Source organism: Montipora capricornis, chromosome 9 (genome assembly GCF_036669925.1).
Source record: "Montipora capricornis isolate CH-2021 chromosome 9, ASM3666992v2, whole genome shotgun sequence".
NCBI classification, from domain to species: Eukaryota; Metazoa; Cnidaria; class Anthozoa; order Scleractinia; family Acroporidae; genus Montipora; species Montipora capricornis.
The window spans coordinates 20,783,819-20,808,094 of NC_090891.1; the positions used below are offsets into that span (position 1 = coordinate 20,783,819).

The 24,276-nt window shown below is 38.8% G+C and overlaps 1 protein-coding gene across 1 annotated transcript in view; it reads right to left on the reverse strand.

Moving 5' to 3' along the window:
* Positions 1–20,298, reverse strand: part of LOC138016081 (importin-9-like) — a 45,623-nt gene extending 25,325 nt beyond the window's left edge. Inside the window, 15 exon segments of the mRNA XM_068863253.1 lie at positions 916–996; positions 3,880–3,958; positions 4,795–4,934; positions 6,131–6,234; positions 7,355–7,453; positions 7,779–7,930; positions 9,344–9,503; positions 11,690–11,809; positions 12,159–12,245; positions 13,400–13,488; positions 14,481–14,610; positions 16,361–16,432; positions 18,213–18,299; positions 18,558–18,619; positions 20,157–20,298. Of these exon segments, the coding sequence (XP_068719354.1) occupies positions 916–996; positions 3,880–3,958; positions 4,795–4,934; positions 6,131–6,234; positions 7,355–7,453; positions 7,779–7,930; positions 9,344–9,503; positions 11,690–11,809; positions 12,159–12,245; positions 13,400–13,488; positions 14,481–14,610; positions 16,361–16,432; positions 18,213–18,299; positions 18,558–18,619; positions 20,157–20,289 (1,595 nt within the window). The 5' untranslated portion in view covers positions 20,290–20,298.
* Positions 20,299–24,276: the final 3,978 nt, after the last annotated feature.

Consider the following 24,276-nt stretch of genomic DNA (forward strand, 5'->3'; position numbering starts at 1 on the left):
TTGATGATGGTTGGCTTCGCAGTACAACGTTTTACGACATTTATAACATAATTTTGTGGGATGAGAAAATACTCATCCAGAGATCAGAATCTACCAACTTGATGATAAAATTTCAAATTACCGAGTTCAGCTTATTGAGCAATTCCGCCAGCCAATATAAGAAACACCAAGGGCCCATAAATTGCTTGGTGACCAAGCGTCCTCGTGGGATGCTACTTGCACAAAGCTTTCAAATGAACTACCACTCTAGTTGCTATGTTCAACCTCCGTTGACATTTTAAAATCCAAATGTAACCCACTGACTCCTTGGAGTGAGACTTACATGTAATAAGTTTTACGTCTAACGCCAGACGATTTTACAAGTCAATGGGGGAAAATTCAGGGGTATCCGGATGTTTCGCCCGAAAGTCGAATCGCCCGATGGCCATTCGCCCGATGATATTTAATTGGCTTAAATTGGTACTCAACAACAACCATAACGTGAAACCAATAAAGTTTGATCAAGTGATCAATATTATACGTTAAGGCAAAAGAGGACATTGTTTATCTTCAAGGGAAATTTCATCTTGTTTTAGGCAATCTAGTGGGAGATAGAGCCGATCAACCACATTTTTCGGACGTATTTTACGCCCAGGCCTTAGACAACTTAAAGCGAACGTTTAACGGAACGCCTATACAGAGGAACCTGTATATAAGGGCCCTGTTTAAGCGGCCACCGTCTATTTAGTTATCAACGGGCGAATAGGCTTTCGGGCTAATTAACCGTAGAAGTTCAGGAGTAAATGGGTATTTCTGCAGTAAAACGTTCATTTTTAATATTCATACACTTTTTATTTTTGAGTAGTAAACTGGAAGAAAGAAATCTAGTTTCCTAAGTAAAAGGTATAATGTGAAACAAAATGCAGATCGACTTACTCATACACAGCTCTAACAGCAGATATTCTGACAGCAGGAAGTTGTGTGGATTGAAGTCCAGTAACAGAAGCCTCTATAAAACTGAAATTAATCATGGAAAATCAGAACAGACTACGCAATTTGTGTATGACAAGATACAAGATAAGTAACGTACATGTACAAGCATGCATAGTCAGGACATGGATCTGAACATAGCGACTGTTTTTTTCTTCTTTAGTGACATGTACGAAAGTAAAGATGGTGACCTGGGGCCCGTTTCTCGAAAGTCCCGAAAAGCCATCTGTGAAATTGCCAACCGCTTGTTTTGGAAAGCCGATCTTTTAACATGTTTTCAAGGTAACAAAAAGAAAAATAACTGTGAAGTTTGACGAATTAAATGCTCTCCGTTCTTAAGTTACAACGTTAATAATATTGTGACACCCGAAATGGGCCCTTAACGTTTCGGGACTTTCGAGAAACGGCCCCTGGGGCCCGTTTCTCGAAAGTCCATTTTCGGGTGTCACTATTCCCATTGTATCTCAAGAACAGATAGGATTTAAGTCGTCAAACTTCACAATTACGTTTCATTTTGTTACCTTGAAAACACGTTAAAAGACCGTCTTTCCAAAACAAGCGGTTGGCAGTTTCACAAATGGCTTTTCGGGCCCGAAAAGTTTTCGGGACCTTGGCTTCGAGAAACGGGCCACTGGACTGGGGACAGTGGATACAAAGAACACAAAATTCAGATAAATCAGAATTGAGAAAATGAGGCCCACATGTCCTGGTGGTGCAACAAGTTTTAAACATTGGGGAGCACATCAGAACTTGTTAAAAGACAAGGTTGGGACACTGAAGTAGTGCGGCTTTTGCACGGCCATATTTCCCGACATTTCACTTTATTGATTTCACGCCAATTCTCTATTATCGAATGCCCCATAACACACTTTGTTTGGCCCCCAAATATTGCATAAAGTATTGTATTCAAATGCTCTTGGGAATATGCCGTGTCCCCTACAGCATTTGAAAACATTAGTTTATGCACAATTTGGGGGGCAAACAAAGTGTATTATGGGGAATTCGAAAATAGAGAATGTAACAGCAGGGCCTGTTTCTCACAAGTCCCGAAATCTTTTCGGGCCTGAAAAGCCATTTGTGAAACTGCCAACTGCTTGTTTTTTACAAGGTAACAAAAATAACTGTGAAGTATGACGACTTAAATCCTCTCTGTTTTTGAGATACAAAGGAAATTGTCACATCCGAAAATGGCCCGTTAAGTTTCGGGACTTTCGAGAAACGGGCCCCATGGACGATTTCTCTTTTAATATTAAGGGTAGCCGATAAACATGTACACCCATGACTGCGAAGGATGTTCATTTCCTTAGGTCTTCTCCTCATTAAAGGAGGTTTGGAAATTGAGGCAGTGTGGCCCAGTGGTTAGGGTGCTGGCCTTGAGATCCGGAGATCCTGGGTTCAAGACCTGTTCTGACCACTCGTTGAATTTGATCCTGGTAGTCCCTGGTTCAACTTCCCAACTGCACTTGTAAATAGCCAACTGGTTTGCCTCCGGGATTCTTAACAGTTGTTGTTGTTGTTCTGTTCTGTCGTTTCGATGTGTTTCATTGGCCCTGAAAAGCCCCTATGGGGCGTGGGCAATTAAGTATGTATTGTATTGTATGTATTGTAATGTGACAATACGTTGTATACAGTGTAGATGGATGGTCATCACAAAACGTACAAGCTACTGATGGGTAGAGGTCCTGGGTGGAATTGAATTATAAAGGAAATGTACATGGAAAGCTCCATGACTGTACAAAGGAAGTGCTGAAGTGTCTGAGCTTGATGGAGATGACATGGATATTCATAAGACAGACTGGTCAAGAACATTAAGGTACCTATCACCTCAACAGTTTTCCACTTTATTTATTCTCCAAAATCGTCCCAAATACCTTGTGTTGTTTCTAGAACTTTTGGATTGAAAATTTACATTTTTATACACGCTTTGAAAGAGGAAAAAAGTGGTCATACTATGATCCATAAGCGAGAAATGAAGGGGAATGGGTTCTATACCGGGTTGACGTCACAAATTAATTTGCATCGCTGTTTTTCAAAGAACCAGCAAAATGCAAAGCAGTCTCTGACGCAAACCCAGTGTAAATCCATTCCCTATGGGTCAAAGTATAACCACTTTTTCCATCCTTCAAAGCAAATAAGAAAGAGAATTTTCAGTCCAAAAGTTCAAAAACAACACAATGCATTAGGCACGATCTTGGAGAATAAATAAAGAGGAAAACTGTGTTGAGGCGATGGGCACTTTCAAGTCTAGTTTAAATTAAGCAAATGAGCCTTTTGGGAAACTCACTTAATTTTCACACATCTGAGATTTTGCAACAATGGGAAATTTGCATTTTGTACAGAAAGGTAATGCAAATGAAATATAAGGATTTAAAGCCTTAGTCACACAGAAGTACATTGTATAAGGACAATATACCAATTTCGATATATTAAAATTCAGTCCTAAACAAAAGGCATCATCTCGAGGCTTAGGGGAATAAACTCATACAAATTCTCATATTTGTTTTCCAGAGCCTAGAGATGATACCTTTTGTTTAGGACTGAATTTTCATACATCGAAATTGGTCTATTAAAAGTTACAGCTTTTAACTTTAGGTGGGACTTACGATGATAAACCAAGACATAAGATTATGTTCTTGATAGACTCAATAATTTAACCTAATTTAGTATTTTTTTTAGTAATTTCTTACAGTATGTATCATCATCATATACTCTTTATAATTAACCACAATCTGAAGGAACACAGCATAAAGAATACTGTTTACAACAAATTAAAAATAAACCTGTCTTTATACAGCCCCACATGTACAAAATGTGTCTCATACTTCATACTGTGACATGTACATGTACTCTTAACATAGGAGCATCATAACGTGTTGTGTTTCCTTTCTTCCACAGTTTGACAACACTCACCTACTTAAAAGCTCAGGAGTCATAAGGGGAGTAAACCGACTTGCAACCCATAACGCCTGACCAATGAGAAACGGGGACACTTCAAGAAAAAAGAACACTAATATTATACATGTACATGTATAAGTTGTTAAAATAAAAATATGTTCTATAGAAAAAAACCTAATAATTTCCACTACTAGTAAACCCTCTTCTGACTATCTTACAGGAAGTCAAAAGGGACATTAAAAAACATGGCCACGTGGAATTTAGAGGCAAGAGAGGGTTTCTTTAGTTTGGGATCAAGCTCCCTGGAGTGCATAAAAGAGGTTAGCATTACAGGTACGTATCAATCTCATCCCCTTCTTGGTGCTGACCAAGAGAAAAGCGGACTCTGGGGACTAGATTGATGTACGTTCATGTACCATCCACCTGTCAGGTACCAATAAATAATAAGTTTTTATTGATATCATCCCTAATTCTTAACTTCAAATAATTGTGATTTCAGGTGAAACAAAGAAAACATTTAGAACAACAAGGGCTAGACTGGAACCTATACCAGTGGCTTTATACTCACTGTCAAAATCTGGTAGATTAACAAAACAGCTAGGTTGCTTTAAAAATTATCAAACTTAAAAAGCATTAAAGTTCTACTGAAGACTTGCAGTACATTGTACTTATCAACCAAAACACTGTTACGGTACTTTCTTAACTAAAATGCCTTTTCTCTCACTTTGTACCTGTTTACCAACGTTTTTCCTTTTGCATACCTCAGTCCCACAAGGATTTGCAATGCTACATTAAGTCAATCATAACGGAGGGGCGTTTGGGTCTTAATTTTGGTGGATCCCCCCTGATGTTAACAAACAAAAGAAGGGACTGATTGTAGCCTTATAATACAATGTACCTGTACGTGTGGCTACTCAAACATAATTTTACCTGATTCCCGTAAGTCTGCTAACACAACTTGAGTAAGGAATGATGTCATATTTATTGACATTTTTCCATTTGCAACTTTGTCAATGATCAGCCCTTTGATACATCCCATTGCTAACATACTTGACTCATGCAATTTCCACCTTAAAAGAATGCAATGTTAGGATCTTAACTAAACTGAGAAGAACTGTCAATAACAACACCCACTAAAGGTCATGAGCCACACAGATTAAACTAAAGAAAATGCTCAACTTTACTTCGAAGAACTCTGGCTGCCGACACTTAGAAAAACTGGAAAGGATGGCCATAACAACAAACAAACCAAAAAAAAATCTTTCAGGCCCTGATGCACTAAATAATATATAATTACATTTGGTGAATAAAAAAGAAAAAGGGCTAGCCTCCTAGAATAATGACGAAGTTACAAAGATAGGTATACAGTAAAAGGTACAGTGTAGGTAGCCATAGCACCCCATGAGGCCAAGCGGACAGTCTTAACTTGACGTCCGGTATCAATACATGACAAGAACTGACTGCTTTGAGTTGTTGGGGGGGAATGGGGAGCATCTGAAGTGAGCAACAAGACGGAGTTCTTCCAGAGTACATGTACACTACACCATTATGTTTTTGCGCCTCTTGCATTTTGCCAGAACAATGAAATTATTCCAACATCATGGAGGCAGCATGGTCAGGGACGAACTAATTCGGTGTTACACTATTAGCTCCACAATGCAAGCATTTTGATTGGTTCTCGCCTATGATACGTCATCACTAAAAACTTTAAGTTAATTCCATAGAAAACAAATAGATTCCATGTTGCCGTGGGACGTGGGTCTGATCAGTAATAGATCATATAAGATGTCAAAGTGCGGTAAGAACATCAGCGACACATAAGGCAATACTTTTTTTGTTCTTACCACATTTTGCTCAATTACTGAATAGATCCATAGCAACATGGAATCTATCTGTTAAAATGACATAATTTATTAAAAGGGCTTGTTGTGTATATTGATATTGCTGAAGCATCAAATGCCTTACAGAATTTATACATGCAACAGTTTCCTCCTGTCAGTTTGGAGTTCTCAACCATTAGCAGGTACGAGGGCCATTAGTAGAATGTAAGCTACATGTACATGTACTGGGTCACTGGAATATTGACACCTCAAATGCCCTAGCTAGGTTGCTCCCAGTTGACGAGTAAAATTGTCTGGCGTTAGACAGAGCAGATTCTGTTAAGTCTGAATTATTTTTTAACAGGGGTCAATGAGTCAAATAAGAACTTTTCTTTTGAAAAAGTTAACACAGGATCATCATGACACTAGCTTAAAAATTTGCTTACCAGTTGACATCTCCTTTACTTTTTCTCTCAATAGCTTCCTGCAGATGTCTGTTAACTGCATTTGTTAATGAAACTGCACTTTCTTTAAAATCAGCAGCAATTGCCTAATAAAGCATGTACATGTACATCTAAACAATTATTATGGAAACAGCTTTTTAACATGTTAATTACGGTATTAAATGAATGGTTTACTATAGCTGACCAACTCATTGACTTTTGAACTTACTGGAGGCAAATTCTGTCTGATTACAATACATGGATGGTGGGCTGACAAAACGATTGACTGGGGAAACTTTCTACAGAAAATGTAGTGCTGTGTCCTTGGGGAGTGAAACATGAAAATGTGGTTTTAAATTATCAAACAAGTTGCAAGTTGATAAAAGATAATTAACTGCAGTAACAAAGCTGTAGGGTGATATTTCAAACCCTAGCCCTTCATCAGAACTGACTGACCCAACCATTAAATTTTTTCAAATGATCCACTCAGTCAACAAATTTTCTTGACTTCATCATCATCATCAATCCAATTTTGATCCGAGTTTATCCTCGTAAACGGGGGTGGCCAGATTTAGCCCACTTTGTCAGCAATCTTTCTAACTCCCACTCTCCATCTCACTCAATTCATGGCGTCCTTTTTCTCCAAACCAATGCTCTTGCTCTCCTTCTCCACTTGCGTCTTCCACGTCTTCTTTGGTCGTCATCGCTTCCTCTTGCCCTTCACTTCGAACTCAACGCTTTTCTCAGAACATGCCCATCATCCCTCCTCAACACATGCCCGTACCATCTCACTCCATCTGCCTTTGCCATCTGAACCACTGTTTCCTTCAATCCCGACAACTCCATCAGGTTCTCTGTCCTCTTTTTCTCCATCAGTTTTGCACCACACCTTCTCAAAATTGCTATCTCATTTTCCCTCAGACACCATGTCTCACTCCCATATAACATTACCACTCTTACACAACTCCGATAAACCATTCCTTTCACCTTCAGCGAGAACCTTTTTGAGTTCATGCAGCAACTCTCCACATTCCCTGAACTTCACCCAGCCAATTCTTGCTCTTGCTGTCACAGCTGCCTTGCAGCCACCACTTGCATTCACCCTATCCCCAAATAACAGAAACCTCTCACCATTTCCACCTCTTCACACAACTCTTGATAGAAATTTGCTTGCACAGTAAACAAATGATTGCAAGAGAATCAAAGCCAGGAAAATAAATCACTTACCAAGAGTACATCTTGAGCAGCAATACGAACAGAGAAGGAAAATGTATCATCGTCTTCATCCTCCACAAACTGGTTTGGGTTGGATGACCATACCTGGACCTGAAACAGTGCAAAATTAATTGCAGGCAAAAAATACAGTGTAGCTGCAGTTCAAGTGGCAGGCAAGGATGCAAAATAAAATTTAGAAAAAACAACTATAAAACAGCTGTTTCTATCCTATATTCTTCATTGTTTGGAAACTACAGGAGACTGTTTTATTGAGAGATACTAGGCACTCTTTACTCCTCCATATCCACAAAAATTAATGCCATTAATGCCCTTTCCAGAGAAGGAAAATAGCATATTAATGTATCGATCATACATTTTAAAATAATAACCTCAATTAAAATTTACAAGTGTCTTTTAAACGCAAATATATTCTTGCCTGATCCTCAGTGATCTGCATATATAGAACCAGGAAGTATAACAGTTCATCCAGGAATTTCTTGACAGTTTTCTTGAATTTTGGTGTTTCTATAAGTCCATGTATAAACTCAAAGACACTGAACACAAGATTCTCAAATCCAAGTATTTCTCCTGAAAACCAAAAGTGTACAATATACAATAACTAATTTTACACATACATACTTGTATGTTTGATGCTAACCTTGTATTATTAAATGGCTTGTGTTTGTAGCCGATATAACGCGCGCTCTGATTGACTAATAATTATTGTGACTGAATTGTACGGCATTATTCTCACGTAATGCCCACGGGCCGATTACGGGCTTGCAAAAACAAAGCAAAAGGTAATTAAAAAGCCATACAATAAACAACTTACTAACCTCACTTGCTCGGGACCGTACTGGGGAATATTGGCCCTCGGTTGTTTTTGTACAGACCTCACTGCGCTCGGTCCGTACTGCCGTGATATCGGGCCAATATTCCCCAGTACGGCCCTCACGCTTGGTTTAACTTAGTAAGAAGTTATTATTAACTCCTCACTTTGATCCTAAATTTAACCCGATCCAATTTTTTGTTATGTCACTAGCTGGTAATACATGTATTTATTTTATTATTAATTTTGGTTATTTTAATTGTTTACATTTTTTGGCTATTTTTCTTTTTATCCTATTTTATTTACAACCCAAATTCAGTAATTACTTACAACTGATCAGCTTGTTTAGTCCCTATTACTTTCAGCAGTTTTTTTTTTTTTTTGTTAAGTTCCTTACTTAATGCAGTCTCTTCTGTATTTCGTGGCAAAATAAACAAATGTTTGTTGTTTGATAAAATTAATTATTAACTGAGCAATAGAGCAATCAATAAACCAATTAAGGTAGAGGTGTCAGATAAAATTCCATTGCTCTTAAGTTAATAAGTTGGTTATGATAATTACATGTATCATGGCTCTACAGTTGATTTAAGTGGAAGAGATCATCCAATGTTAGAAACCAGACAATTCAGGTGAACTAATGCCTATTCTCTCAAAAATATATATTTCTTTTCGAGACAAATGATTACAATTAATTTTGGTAAGGTGAAATTAGTGGACATTCTCAAGAGTAGTTACAGCCAAACAAAAGTTAACACTTTGATGTCCAAACCAGCCGAAACCGGCCAGACTTGGTATTTCACTATGTCTAACGCCAGACGATTTTACTCGTCAATGGAGAACCCCTGGGAGTCAATGGTTTAATGAAGTTCACAAAAGACTAGTGCCAAATTAGCAGTAGGAATTACTGTAACTTCATAAATGCATAATTCTTAATTCAGCCTGTCTACCATAATGCCCGAGCACTCGGCAAATCAGAGTGCTCACACATTGACAACAAGCAATTCTTTTTATAAAAGAAAAATATAAAGATGAACTGAGTACACTGGACTCCACCGAAAACCTGAAAATCAAGTCGTTACCAAATTATTATTAATTAAAATAAATTATAGAGTGACATTATAGGCTAAGGCATATTGCAGCCTAGTTTGATTTGTTACATTTTAAATACTTACCATCAGAATCCACAGGATCATCAGCATCATCAGTGTAATTAACAACTGTGCGAACATAACGGTCTGCACTCTGAGTCAATGTGTTCCACATGTGCGGCAATATCTCCATCAAATGTGGGGCCATTTGTTTTGGGAAGTTCTTCACCAAAGTTGTTAATGCCTGTAGCACAGTTGTTAGTAAATGCAAGTTATAAGATGTACATGTACACCAGTTTTGATATGCAACACAAAGTAAACTGAAAGTTAATTTACAAAGTTTTCCTAAACTCTGTTCCTCAAGTAAAGATAAACTGCTGCACTTAACCCCAGCCTATATAATATTCATCATTACAGTAATACTTGTCTTATTGTTAGAAATTGGTTGCAAACGCCAAGACTCAACTGGCTACTTCACATTGGAATTCAAAACAGGGTGTACAATCATCTAATTTGCATTTTTTGACATGTCTTCTTTTTAAAATTATTTGTGAAAGGGAGATACATGTTGGGAATCCCCTTGCTGGAATTGCGACTCACTGGTCACCAATCCGACCAAAAATTCAGTGCTGGCGTCTAGATTTTCAGAACTGGTCGCCAGCTGGCGAATCATGTCTGATAAATTAACCCAGAATAAAACAAAAGACAACTTCTGTATAAAAATCTTCATATGATACAATCATTCAGAACTGGTACGTGTAGCTAGAACACGACTCACTTTTCTTTCCCCACTAATAATAGACTACAAGAAAATCAGTTTCACACACTGTTAATTAATGAGCGCACTTCAATACTTCGATCACTGCGTTTACTAGGCGCCACATTGTTTCAGTGGCTTCTTCCGCAAAATGGGATCGTGGGCGCACTTTAACACCATGTTCTTCTTACCGGGAAAACAATGAATCAGTTAATTAAAGTAATAAGTCATGCGTTTTTGCGGGTGGGAGACGAAGATTCAGCTAGAAGGTGTTGTGGTTGTATGGGTGGTTAAGGTATTTATCTGCAGTGAAGGTACATGTAAGTTGTCAGCTGCCACGCAAGCTGTAGGAGAATAAAGAACTATGTTATGAAGAAAAAGCAAGGATAAAGGACCCATGTTTGCCTTGCTATGGAAAACAGGGACCTAAAACGTTCTGTGCTTCGCTCCATTTCAAAATAATAACTGAAAAGAACACCATCACCAAATGAAAGACATGAAAGCCAAAAAAACAGTGGCTTTAGAGCTAGGTCTTTCTCGTGCTGTTCCTTTCTTGTTATATTTAATTGTGACTTTCCTTGCATGCATGCATGTTCTTATGTAAGCCATATAATTATTAAATAAGTTGGCGACCTAAATTCATGATTTGGCGACCAGATTTTTCCCATTAGTTGCCAGCTGGGTCCCGAGCAAAAAAGTTAATTTCGAGCCTTGCCTTTGTGTTTCTTTAAGAAAAAAAAAAAAGAGGAAACTTGGAGAAAACCCATCAGCACAAGGTCAAGAACAAACAAACTCAGCAGACTAATAATTATTATTGATTAAGACCATTACTGTGTCATCAAGTTTCAAATTGTGCTTGTACATCATACTTAAACTACAGTACCGGTAACTTTAACAGCTGTACTTGCAGGGTTAGGAATTACAGAGCACATTACAAGACAGTAGTGGGAGGAGGCCTAGGATTGATCGTTAGAAACCTTCAAGGACTCGCTTACATCTTTGAGAAAAAAACACCTTTTAACCCATTGTCTCATGGGAGACTTAACATATTTTACTTTGTCTAACGCCAGACAATTTTACTTGTCACTTGGGGGCGTCAGGAGGGCGTTTGAGTTGTCAGTGGGTTAAATAAATTATAAATATTATTATTCTATAATCTAAGAAGATGAACAGTTGCACAAGTCAACAAAAAATGAGCAAATTGTGACATAAGATAATCAAGTTGGCACTAATTTCCAATGATGTACTGTACATGTATGTACAAAGTGTCCCAGCTCTCCCCCCCCCCCCCAAAAAAAAAAAACAAGTTGCAAAATTGGTGACACACTCCCATTAAAAAACAACTTTTCTAGCTACCAATACCCGCCCTATCTACAATTCCAACCTTTCCCACTTCCCCACTTCCCCCCTCCCTCTCTCCCTTTCAATGCTGACTGTTTTCAGTTTGTTTTGTATTGCTAGCAACATGTAATACATGTAGGTAAATTAATAATGCCCCAAAATGGTGAAGTGTCTCCACTAATTTTGCAACTTAGCAAAAGAAGCAAAATGCAGTAACTCTTGTCTGCCCTGCTTCACATTCTTCTTCTTGCCTTATTTTCTCAGGCACTGAGTTGATTATCCTCCCTAAGGAGTACACTGTTCTTTCAACACCGGAACAGTAAAGAACCAACCTTTAAAGCCTCCATTTTTAAGCCACAATCAACAGTTGGGCTGTCAGCTAAAGCCAGAACCTGAACAAATGCTTGAGTGAACTGAGATAGTATTGGAAACAGGATTTTCTTGGCCACACCCTGGAATATGGAATATTAAATATTTTTATTTTGTGCTCAAAATGAACTTAATACAAAACAAAAAAACAAGTTTTCAAAAATCTAAACACTTTCTGCTTCTACACATGTATCAAGATGTTGACTTGTGGCAAAAAAAAATTCTCCCCAAAAACCAAAATTTTATTTGATTTGCATTGATTGTTAAATATATTATTTCAATTTACAGTATCCCCAATTAGTGCTAGAAGATTAGACACTCAAAGTTCCTTTCCTTTTTTTTTTGTTATCAAATCAAAAATTCATATACATGTAAAGAACCCAGTCTGAGGTATTATTAATACAACATGAATTAACAAGACTAAATGGTTACCTGATTTTCAGCCTCTATTGCCCATATCAACGAAGCACAAGTGTTGAAAATGTCAGCTGCTCGAGATCTTGTCCTAATGCTGTACAGCTAGAGAAAACACAATACTTGTTTATTTTAATGTGTACAAACCCTTATTCATTGCAAGATAACTGCTGTCAATACGATGCTAGAGGGTTTTGCTTAGACAGGCCCTTGGCCCAGGAGCACGTATTCTGGTGGCTTGTGACCCAGAGGTTCAAGGCTCTTGGTCCACCACTCATCTTGTCCCACCAGGCAACGTTAAATTATAACCTCACCCTCACCTTGTCTAACAGGATATGAATGAGTTGACATGAACGATAGAAGTGCTAGACTGCAGAGTTCGAGATTGTCTTTACAAATCTGTGACACATTAACCCAAAAAATAGATTGGGAGAAGGTGTTGCCTTTAATTGTAATGTTGTCATGGCCTGGCTCTTGCATAAGACTTCACTTTCTTGTGCAAGAGTTGTGATTGTAAATGACTGGGGAGGTACATTTGTAACAAAATCCCAACTGTTCTGTCTGTTAAAAAATAATTACTGAGGATGAAAGTGATAATGAGTCAGGAGGAACATGTATGAGTAAGATGATAACACTCACAACATGTTAAGTAACACTTTGCTGTAAACTCCTAGTATGTTACAACAAGATTATTGTTATGAACAAACAGTACAGATAACATACATATACATGTACTTAGCTGTCTTAAGTTTAATGGCTCACACAACACAGGCCCTTAAGGGCCTACAAATTTTGGAGCACATTTTGTAGCCCCTAACTGATAAGGATTAATAAGGGTTAACAACTGCATCACAAAATCGAGGTTGGGTGCCTGGGATGTCCAAGGGCTTCCCCTGGAAGCTGGGCAGCCGGCCCGTGGACCGGGTAACCCCCCTATGACTGGCAATCCCCGCAATCCAGCCATGAGCCCCCACGCCAAGTGTCCAGGCTTCCATCACACTGACAAGCAGTGGAAAAAATAGGGTGGGGAGGGGGGGAAGCAAACAAACTGGGCGAAGCGGCACAAGAAAATCTGCAAGATCTCCAACCAGTGCAGCCATGTGACTGAGGAACCATGTGAGCATGCTCCTAGGCCACGCACCGCTGACTGCTAAGTGCTCTTAGAAGATAACCGTGCTACCAATCTGTGCAGCTCTTTGTCGTTAACTTTGTTAAATTGCATTTAACTGCATGTAGTATTGTTTATTCCTCGACCGTACCTCGGCATGGATGAATATCTTATACATTTCAGGAAGAATAACTGGAGCAACCTGTGGCATCTGAATGTCTGTTACTTCACGACAGAACTCTGTAAAAACAGTATATAACCATTATCTTTAATAATATTGATTTTTCTATTGGATGACCCAGATACATGTAATAATAGTAATTATCAACACCTACATGTAATGGGAGAGGCAGTATGAAAAGTTTCCATTACACACCTGGAGGTTGGTCAGTAATCAAGATCCGCCTCTTTGAAGGGTCGGGGGTTGCCCACGACCAATGTGAATGAAGGACATCGCGTGGGAGGGGTCAGTCTTCGAAGATTTTATACAAACACACATGCCAGATGTTGCAAAACTGGAATTGGCACCAATGCCCACCACAGACAAGTGATCAATGGGCAAGAAGCTGGTGAGACTGGGGACTGTGAATTCAGCCCAGCGCAGAAAGCCTCACAGGAGACACAATATTGACCATGGCAAAAACTCACATGCACTTTTAAAATCGTTATTTCCACTTTTCTATTTATTCGTTATTAATTAAACCCAAATATATGAAGACTGTCATTTCAGGCCAAGGCCAGTAGATTTTCCCTGTCTTCAATCATGGGGTTTCTTACCAGCCCACATTAAAAGATGTGACGAACCGAGTAAAATACTCTCAAGTAATGTATTACTACTGTAATTACACCATCACAATTATACATAAGACTTCCCCACCAACATGTACATGTACTGTGTGCTTGAAACGAGATACACAAGAAAATCACTAACTACTGTAGAAATTACATTGTACCACTGTTGTTGTTACAACCAGCACTTGTTCTGGAAGAATGATAAAGAGGCTTGAGAGACTAAACCTATGAATAATTACAAGTATCCTAGCCCCACCATAGTGTGTTAGGACTTATAATAGTGTCATATGATTTCCGTTATTCTTGCTGCTCTTGTTACATGTATGGGAGGTACATGTACTCTGTACGTTGTAGGATTTCACCTATATATACATCCCCTTTGTAAATGATCAATGTGTAGCTGAGATGTCTTGTCGCAATTCTTAAATAGTTGAACCTACCCGTTAACACTCTCATGGCTCCATGAACAAGATTACCGTCCCCACTTGTTAATGCCTGCATCAGATGTCCAAACAAATCAGGCCATGCTTCTGGCCAGTCCCAGTGAGCAATGGCAGAGATGGCATAGGCCTGAAAGTAAACAACAACAATTGTTATTTACCCAGACTTTCACTCAACAAAACTAGCTCTATTGTGATTTGTTGATTCTTGGTCACATGCCCCTGACCAAATTCAAACGTATCCTGATGGGGATACAATCATGGTAGCAGTTGTTGCCTGCATTGGTTTGTTTTGCTACTATATTATTGTTGAAGGGAAAGCCTAAATATATAATAAAGAACTTAATGACTGGTCCCTTGGGAAACTAGTTAAGTTTTGCTGTCCCTTGAGTTCTGCTGTTTCCCTCAACTTCATATCAGGAAACATCAAGACTCTCAGGAAAACACAACTAACTGTTTCCCTCGGGACTGCATACATTAACCCATTGATTCCTAGGAGTGGGACTTAATGTATTTTATTCATCAATGGGGGAAGCCCGGGGCAGTTCAGGTGTCATTGGGTAAGTGTATGATTTGATATAATTATGTTCTAGTTAACATAAATTATTTTTTCCTTAGTTAAAAATGTTTCAAACTACTTTGTTTTTTACATTCCTTTGTTTCAGATTATTGAAGAATACAACAAACCAGTCTGAAAAATTTGTAACCAAGGAAAGATTTTACCAACAACATGATGTTAACTTTCTATTAACGTTTTGTGTTGCATTGTGTTTAATTAGTATATTTTTTAATATATTGCGCATTGAATGTGAAGCACCACTGAACTTTTGGATTTTGGCGCTATACAAATTATTTATTATTATTATTATTATTATTATTATTATTATTATTATTATTATTATTACATGTAAGTAAATGTCAAAGAACAGCACTGTGGGTGAAACTCTTCAGGATGGCATTGTTGCTAATGGTGCTACATGTAAAACAGCCAGCTTCATTGGGAGATTGCCAAATTAGGGCCAGTTAAAGAGAAAATCACAACAAGTAAGAAAATCACGACAAGTAAGGTTTTTCAGCTTCTTTTAGCTGTTGCCACAGCGTAATAGTCACTAATTAATTTTCAATTGGGATGGATGTTCCATGTACAGGCATCATGCAGGGTGCAAAGAAATTCAATTTTCACAAGCCCGAAAAAAAAAATCCTTGAAAGCACAGTGGGAAAGCATTTCTTTGCACGCTAGGCTTTGCACGCTGGGCATGCACACTGTAAATCCATGTAACATTAGGTCAAGCTACAGTAGAGTCTGGAGACATGATGCTCTGCATTCTCTCAATTTATGATGCTCTTGGTCAGACAGAAATGGAGAGTAAACATACAATGCTACTGTGAGTTATGCACTGTCAACTGGGTGCAAGTGTCGCACCCACTTGAGGTGAAAAGCGATGTAAAATGGATGATTTAATGATGATAATGACGATTTTGCATTTCTAGAATTCTGATTACCTCACTTAAATTAATCTCACTTTTATAAAGCATAATTGAAACAGTTCAGAGTTTAATGAAATTTAATAAAACAATAATTTTGTTATTTCATTCTTGCTTGTTGGATATGAGATACATGTAGGTTATAGCGCTATGCACCATCCCACAATCAACACACACTAATGGAGTTAAAGCTATTTGCGTTTAGACAGGGTAAGATCCGGTAAGTCTCACTCACAGGAGTGACATTGGGTTAATCATAGCTTTTACCTAATGATGGCATTACACACTCATGAAATAATAATAATAATAATAATAATAATAATAATAATAATAATAATAATAATGTTAAATTTCAAAATCAAACTCTAAATAACCAGCAATTCTCACTACTTACCACGCTTGACCTGACTTTACTTATCGACTCTTGCAAGCCACCAGGTAACAGTCGCCGTATTTCTGTCTTGGCCTGAATATGACAAAGCGGAGTGATTTCCAGCAACACTTCATTTGCTAGTGTGTTCAAGTGCACCTAACTTCCCATTTTTCATTCCAAAATAGCCAAGTCAACTGACATTAGCTGGTTGCTATATACTTACTAAAAGGCGTCAGGAGTTTGTCCCACCCGCACAACAAGCTGGTAAAATTAGAGGAATGGGGTTGTCCGTGAGATGATGTCACAAGCTGTTTTACATTCCAGTTTTGAAACAATGACCATTGTTCAATAATAATAATAATAATAATAAAAGAAAATATATTTTGAAACAATTTTGCAATGCAAGCTATAAGTAGTAAGGTCATCTCAAGAATAAGCCCACTTTAAAATTTGGTTTTATCAAATGTGTTGATAAAGGTTGAATTACCACTGTGAACTATTTGGAAAGCTGACGTTTCGAGGGCTTCATCAGAGCGAATAGAGTAATTGTGGGTGTTGTTGGTTTTTACGTGGGTGTGGAGGAGCTTTCTTATTGGTGGAAATGTGGTAACATGAATTTGTGAATAAAGTAATGGAATGAGAGGTGTTCATTGATTCCATGAGGATAGAGGGCACCTAGTTGAAAGATGAACTTTTGTTCCAAATTCTTCCGGCTTTCTGGGTTCCCATGGAACACAAGGATAGGCCAAAAATTGTCATGTTGTGGTGGGAGTGATTAGGAAGATTAAAAGGGAGCGCAACGGGTTTTGATGCATCTGCGTCGTTATTTTCTACATCTCGTAGGTGTTCGCGAAAGCAATCCACCAATCTTCTCCCTGTTTCGCTTTTGCAGGTCTTCTTACATGCATGTAAAGTGGTCAGTGATTTTTAACGGATCAATTCGGTCCTGAGATCATAACTATGTTAGAAATAAAAGGACAACTTTGAATCGTGTGAGTGTACATTTGAAAGTTCCCGGTTGGTTGTCAGACTTAAATGCACTCCTAACTAGAAAGTTACCTCTGTTTTTGCCACGTTTGAATGAAATAAGTGGTGGTAGAGGAAATACATGTTTAGTTTTGGGATCATTGCAGAGAATTTGAAGTTTTTGAGAATGACATTTCTGACTGCAAGTTTTGTGGATGGTAGGTGAGGGTGAACATGGAATGCTGTTGGTTTCTTTGTTCTGTGACATTTGTAGTGAGGTTTCTTGATCGATTTCTTGGGCACGGTGTTTGCCTGTGGTGAAAGCGGAGTCAGGGTAGCCACATTTTTTGAAAAACTGGACATTTCCTCACACTTGCTGTTAAAGTCGGGCTCATCACTACAGAGGCAGGGTAGGTGATGGCATTTTTTACATGTTGTGGATGAATGCCTCTCATTCCAATAAATTAATCACAAATTCACGCAACCATATTTCCACCAATGGCAAAGCTCCTCCACACCCGCATAAAAACCAAAAGCACCCAAGATTCCTCTATTAGCTCTGACATAAGTATAAAGGACTAACACTTGAAACGTCAGCTTCCCAAATCGTTCACGGTGGTAATTCGACCTTTATCAACACGTTTGATAAAACCAAATTTTCCTGTTTCACTCTCCCACTGACGCAGCATCACAGTTTCTTTAGAAACTAGAAATTTGTTATAAGCCCACTTTAGCTTGGATGACTGGTGGTTTTTGTGACATTTTACGTCTCAATAAAATTGACCTTCGAAGTTAAAATGACAGATTTTTTTTTTGTAATTGGTGAATAGCATATCTCCACAAAGAAAGAGATTTGAGATAGGAGCACTTTAAATTTACACATGCATTGATGTCAACTGCTACTCACAGCGTCTGTGGTCTCTGGAGGCTGAAATTTCTCTGCATGAATGGTCCAGTGAGCTTCAACATACTGTTTAAGGACTACTGATGCGAGCTAAAAATGATCAAAATTATTGCACATCATCAGTCACCTCCTATGGTCTTGTTTTCTTCTTTCACATGGCCATCAGCCGACACTGACATCTGAACATTAACCTAACTTACTGTATACATTCAGCAACCCCACCACAAAACTCCTCGACATTTGAATGCTTTTTTATTGTTGTTTGAATTCCTCTGCTCACAAGTGGAAATTATTGAAGGTCCTATACGAAAAGGGGTCCCATTCCATGGCCCATACACTCTAACTTACCTGTCTGATAGCAAGAGCTCCTTCTCTGTCTACTGTGAGTTCTGCTAAATGTACACCAAATTCTACAAAAGAGCACACAAAAATCACATCTGTAACCAAATCTGATCGCATTTTATAAAATAATTACGATAGTACGCGCACTCTCACTGGTCAATAGCTGTGTTTAGATGAGAGTATCAAAACATGGCTGTGACATCACACAAATTTTGATTGGTAATATGCCGTCAGACGTGCGTTTTGATTGGCTGGTAGGAAATGTGAGCGTGTAACAAGAAAATCTGTTTCAATCAAGAATTTTCCTTCATTTGTTTCCTTCATTTGTCAAACTATCTTTTAGTTTGAGAAATATTTTATAAAAGCAATAGAGGACTTTTTTCTGTGCTTCCATAGCCTCATCTAAACACTCCGGGAAGTTGGGAGAATTCGAGACAGTTACGCAAACCCACGACTGCGTCTCGGGTTTGCATAACTGTCTCGAATTCACAACTCCCCCTCGTGTTTGGATGAGGCTATGGAAACACGGAAAACATCCTCTATTGCTTAAAGTAGTACTACGACCAAAAAATTTCTTTTTTTTCTTTGCATTTCAAAACTATGTTAACCCTTTGACATCCAAACCGGCCTAAACCGGCCAGACTTAGTATTTTACTCTGTCTAACGCCAGATGATTTTTCTCGTCAATGGGGAACCCCTAGGAGTCAATGGGTTAACTAAACACTAACTAACCCAAGTTTTAAGTTCTGATTTTAAAAAGACACCTGTTTATTTTAACTGGAATTTTCTTATTTATTGGTCCGCCATTACGAACTTTAAAATCTTGAGAGAGCTGGGTCGAGGAGAAAATGACGTCGAGGACTCACTGGTTTAAGAATTCATGCAATGGGTGTGTACACGGCTGAATTAATATGCAGCACAGGAGTTTCTGGCTTTCAGACTTTCAAATCCGTGTTTTGCATATATAATAAATTGCGTTATTTTAAGCTAGTGAGTAAATTACGTCATTTTCTCTAGATCCAACCCTCTGAGGTCCAATCGGTCAGTTTTGAACGTGAGCAATGGCGGACCATGAAATCCAAACTTACACTCATAATGAACAGCCTTTGGATAAAACTCAAAGCTCAAAATTTTGCCAGTTAGGAGTTAAGCGAACACGCTTTCAAAATCTGAAGAAAAATAGGAAATGATTTTTTGATCAAAGTACCACTTTAAATAATTGTCAACAATTAACAACAAAAACTAATATAAAAAACAGTAGGACAAAAGCTTACAGCTCATTGATGAAGTTATGCAGACTTGTACACGTACTGTAGTAATAGCAAGTTCAAGTTGTTTAAATGTCTTCACGATCAGGTACATGTACAAGAAATAAACGAAACAACGCGCTAACGGGTTTAATGCCAAGATGAGCAGAGCAAACAAATCATCATATCCGAAAAACTGTCGCATTATCCCTAAAAACGCAGCTGAAGCCAAGAAATCAGGATACATAGTGTTGATTTTATGAAATCGAGACACTTCGGACGTTTCATTGCCTGCAAACGTCGTGACAAACTGTGTGAAGTGTTTCGCGCTGCAATAGTTAAAAAAAAAAATTCTTACCTTCTGTGACCTCTAAAACCTTGAGCTGTTCTTCTGCCATTTGTCGAACCTGTTGATCGGGTGATAGAATAGCTGTCAGACTTTCCACGAGGGCCTGTTTCAGTGAACGATTTCTATCGTCAGGGGCAGCCATGTTGAAATGAACAAGAATCAGCTTCGCGCATGCGAAATTCTTGGCGCGAAAAGTTTTGAATGATTCTGGCACATTCTCGTCACCAGAGCCTCGGATCGAGTTACCGTGAACTTCAAGTACACGTAAACTTCGGAAAATGGCGAGAGATTACCGGAAAGATAAATCTGTAATATAACTTGAAGTTGTTTGTTGTAAAACCTCATTATTAATGTTACTAAATTTACCCTATTAGCAGGTTATCAGGATACGGGATTATTTATTTATTCATTCATTTATTTATTTATTTATTGAAGGAGACTTTATTCAAATCCCACAGTTTTACTTGCTTCCTTAACTCCATAAATAAAAAAAAAGGACACCAGACCGGTTTTAAGAACAAGGGGTGTTTACTGCAGGCGCTCTTTCCCCTCTCTTCCCAGTCCCCCCTCCCGTTTTCCCTCCCTCCCTCCCATTTTAACGCCTGCCACGCAGACTGACAATCAATAAAATTGGTGAAAATTTTTCAAACCTTCGGTAAACGATAGTCAGCGGTTTTGCCAAGTCTCAGAACGTGTTACATGTAACGACAAATAGTTTTTGAGAAGTTTCAGAGTCAATATCTCTTTCCGAATAAAGATCTTAAGGTAATTCCTTAGTATTGCATTGCGCATCCCTACTGCGCACGATTTCCGCGTCATTAGCGAGCGCAAATGAGCATGTGCGCGTACAAAACCTTAGGGATTTCTCTCAAACTAAACCCGATAGCGAAATAAATGCTCCTTTTCTCTCAAACGAGCACAGTGACCCCCGATTTTTTTTCAGGTATTTGCTAAGAACAGTTTAATAAAGAACATAATTGAAGAATAAAATAAGTTTTATAGTAGAACGAGAATTTTTTCGGAAAACAGTTCCGTACTGGGTGTATTTTGGCCAAGGCGAGGACTTAACCACGGAACTGTCCCAAAAAGTGCACTATTCCCACAACCAGGCAATCAAAACCGGCGTAAATGAAGCAATACGGCTTATGTGAATAAAAGAAGTTTTATTTTCAAAATAAAGTTTTTTTTGTCTTTCAAGTAACCAAGACTTAATTCTGTATGAAGATGATTCGGATTTTTAACGCGCAACCAGTAAAAATACCCCATTTTAAGAGCCTACTGACGCGTGAAAAAGCACGGTGACCCCACTTTTTTATTGCATTTTTTTAATGTTCATATCATGAATGTTAATTATGCCAAGTTTCCAAAAAAGTTTGATGGTAGAACAATTTCAAGAGATGCTGCTCATGCACCACGTAAAATGAATTGACGGAATAGGAGTTGTTTAAATTGCTGGAAATTTGGTAACACCTATTCGTACTCTGGATCGAGAACGCAAATCTGCACGAAAGATTCTGGCAATGAAACTCATTTCTACCAAAATCAGAAAGATTCTGACAACTCCGAGGAAGTACCGATTAACTGCCACTAAATGGATGAGGACATGATAGGAGCTGACCCAGAACTGATTGATTTTCCATTGTCCCCAGACATTCAGTATAATAATAGAGCTGCAACTTAAGTTCAATTCCTGCCAGTTTACAAAGTTTTCTGAGGCTTACGAATGAAGTTGGCTTAATTTATGTTCAGCGCATTCTTCTTGTTGAACTGTGGGCAAACATCACAGTACATGAACTGTTTTTTCTTCATCGTACCTGAGCCACCCGCATGTTTTTAGCCATCCAGGGAAAAATTTTCTTTTTTCCTTCCGTATACTACCATTGTCAACAGCATCGCTTTCGATCTGCACCGTCTACTAGCAGCAGAAGCCGGCCGAGACAACGCTCGGCCCAACAAGCTCTATAAGCCGTTTCCCTGAACCACAATTTTCTCTGCCCAAACAAGGGAAGCACATACGAACAAATACAAAAAATGGGTTTCAAATGAAAGAATGTTATCAAACCAAAAACTCTAGAATCAGCCCTAGTGTTCTCTCAGAGGACTACCTTGGAGGCGCAACTCACCATTTGCAAAAAGCTTAAGAGAGCAGCAGGACCCTTGCGCCTCGACAGGACGTAAGATTACAGATTCTGGGATCGGTTGCATGTGAGGACTCGCATCGAGCACAAACCCATGAACGCTGCCGCTTATTGATGCAAACCTTGTATGCTCTGGCCGATCTTATTCTGACAATCTGAAAGAGAACTTATATATTTCCGTCTTGACTCTCTCTCTCTTCATTGTGGTTTAGCTGCAAACGAATCAATCACACTTCGCGCACGCGCAACAGGCAAGGTCACTGCACGCCCCACGGCACGTTTTTAGACTGAAAGCAAACACTGGGTGACATGAAAGTTAAAAAGTGTTAAAAAGTGAGTTGTCGTTTACAGATTCGGTACCAATGAAACTTGAATTCCTCCACAGCATATAGGTGACGTAAATCTGCGTAAATGCTGCGAAACTCAAGCTTTGGCGACCAGTGTCTGGTAACACGGCGCTCTTCTCGAGTCTTTCGTGTTATCTCAATTTACGACTCATTTAAAACCTCTGCTGGTGGAATATCTGATTTTTTTACGCCTTTAGTTCTCATTCTCTGCAACACCCTGTTAACACTCATTTGATCTATGAGAATCTGAAAATTCTCAGCCATGCCGGCCGTTCATCGGAAAATTGACGTTTTGACGGCCCTTTTTAAGCTTGAATTCGAGAAACACTTGCAAAATACCATGTTAGAATGCTATAGAAAATAGAGGAAAACACTCAGGAAAACAGCATGCTTGCCGGTGAAACACCCCTGTAGGAAAATGGACGTTGAACGTCGCGTTTTCACTACGTTTCCCCAAACCTAAAAACACTTGGAAAATACCTTGTTAGAACGCTCCTGAAAACAGGGGAAAACACTCAGCGGTAGCATGTTTTCTGGTGTAATTCTCCTGCAGGAAAACCATTGTGGAATTTTATGTTTTCATTGCGTTTACAACTTCGGGAAAACATACGCTGAACGCCTCGTTTTCTCGCTTGGGATAACTGTGGTAAAATGTGCTGGAAAACACACGTGCACTGTTGAAACCTTTTTTCCTCGCGCAGGAAAATTAGGTATGAACAGCTTATTTCCCCTCTGTTAACCAATAGTGAACACCGAGTTTTCCGCGCGTTAACAAAAACAGGAAAACGATCTATGAACGCAACATTTTCCTGTCATTAACCGTTAAGTAAAATCTCCGTTAAACAAGGGTTTTTTGCCGTGTACTACGACGACTACCACTGCCAGTACCATTACAACTACCACTACCACTGCCATTCCCACTACCAGTACCAATACCCAACCGCGTTCCCAGGGCTTTTCTCCGGCGAGTGTCGGTCCCACTCTCGGAGAAGAAAAGTCCTGGGAACGAGGTTGTGCCAATACCATCACCTTCACGACCAATGTATGGGAAAATATACCTGGATGCGTTGTTCAAGGGAAGTTTGCGTAAGCTCCTCTCGAAAAAACTACAGTATATCTATTTAAGGTAAGGACCCTCAAAATCTTTCTAAGAACACTTACTTTCAATCATCACGCACACTCTATCAAAACGAAGTTGTGACACGACCTCAATTTCTTCTCTTTACAGGTTGTTGGTCTTGATTTATGGGACCCTGTCAGCAAACAGAAATCCCAGTCCATGTTCTTTCAACGCCACTTAAGCTGACTTTCAACATAGGTGCTCTGCCCGAAGATAAAGAGGCTATTTCCAATTACTTCAACGAAACAAAAAAGGCCTGGGCTACTGATGGTATGAACGCTGTGACGTGGAACCTGTTGACGGATAGTTGATATGCGAATCAAAGTATGCGACTTCCTTCGCGCCATCCTCGCGAGAAATAAAAAATGGTTCTTCAAATACCACAACTACAGAACCACCAGCCTCCACCACCGTACGAGGTAAGATTCTCGCTGCCCTTCTTTCTCCTTACTGGAGCGATATTTTTCATTAGATGTTTAAGTCCCTCAGCGATTACTTTAGTCATAGTTCTATTAACTATGGTT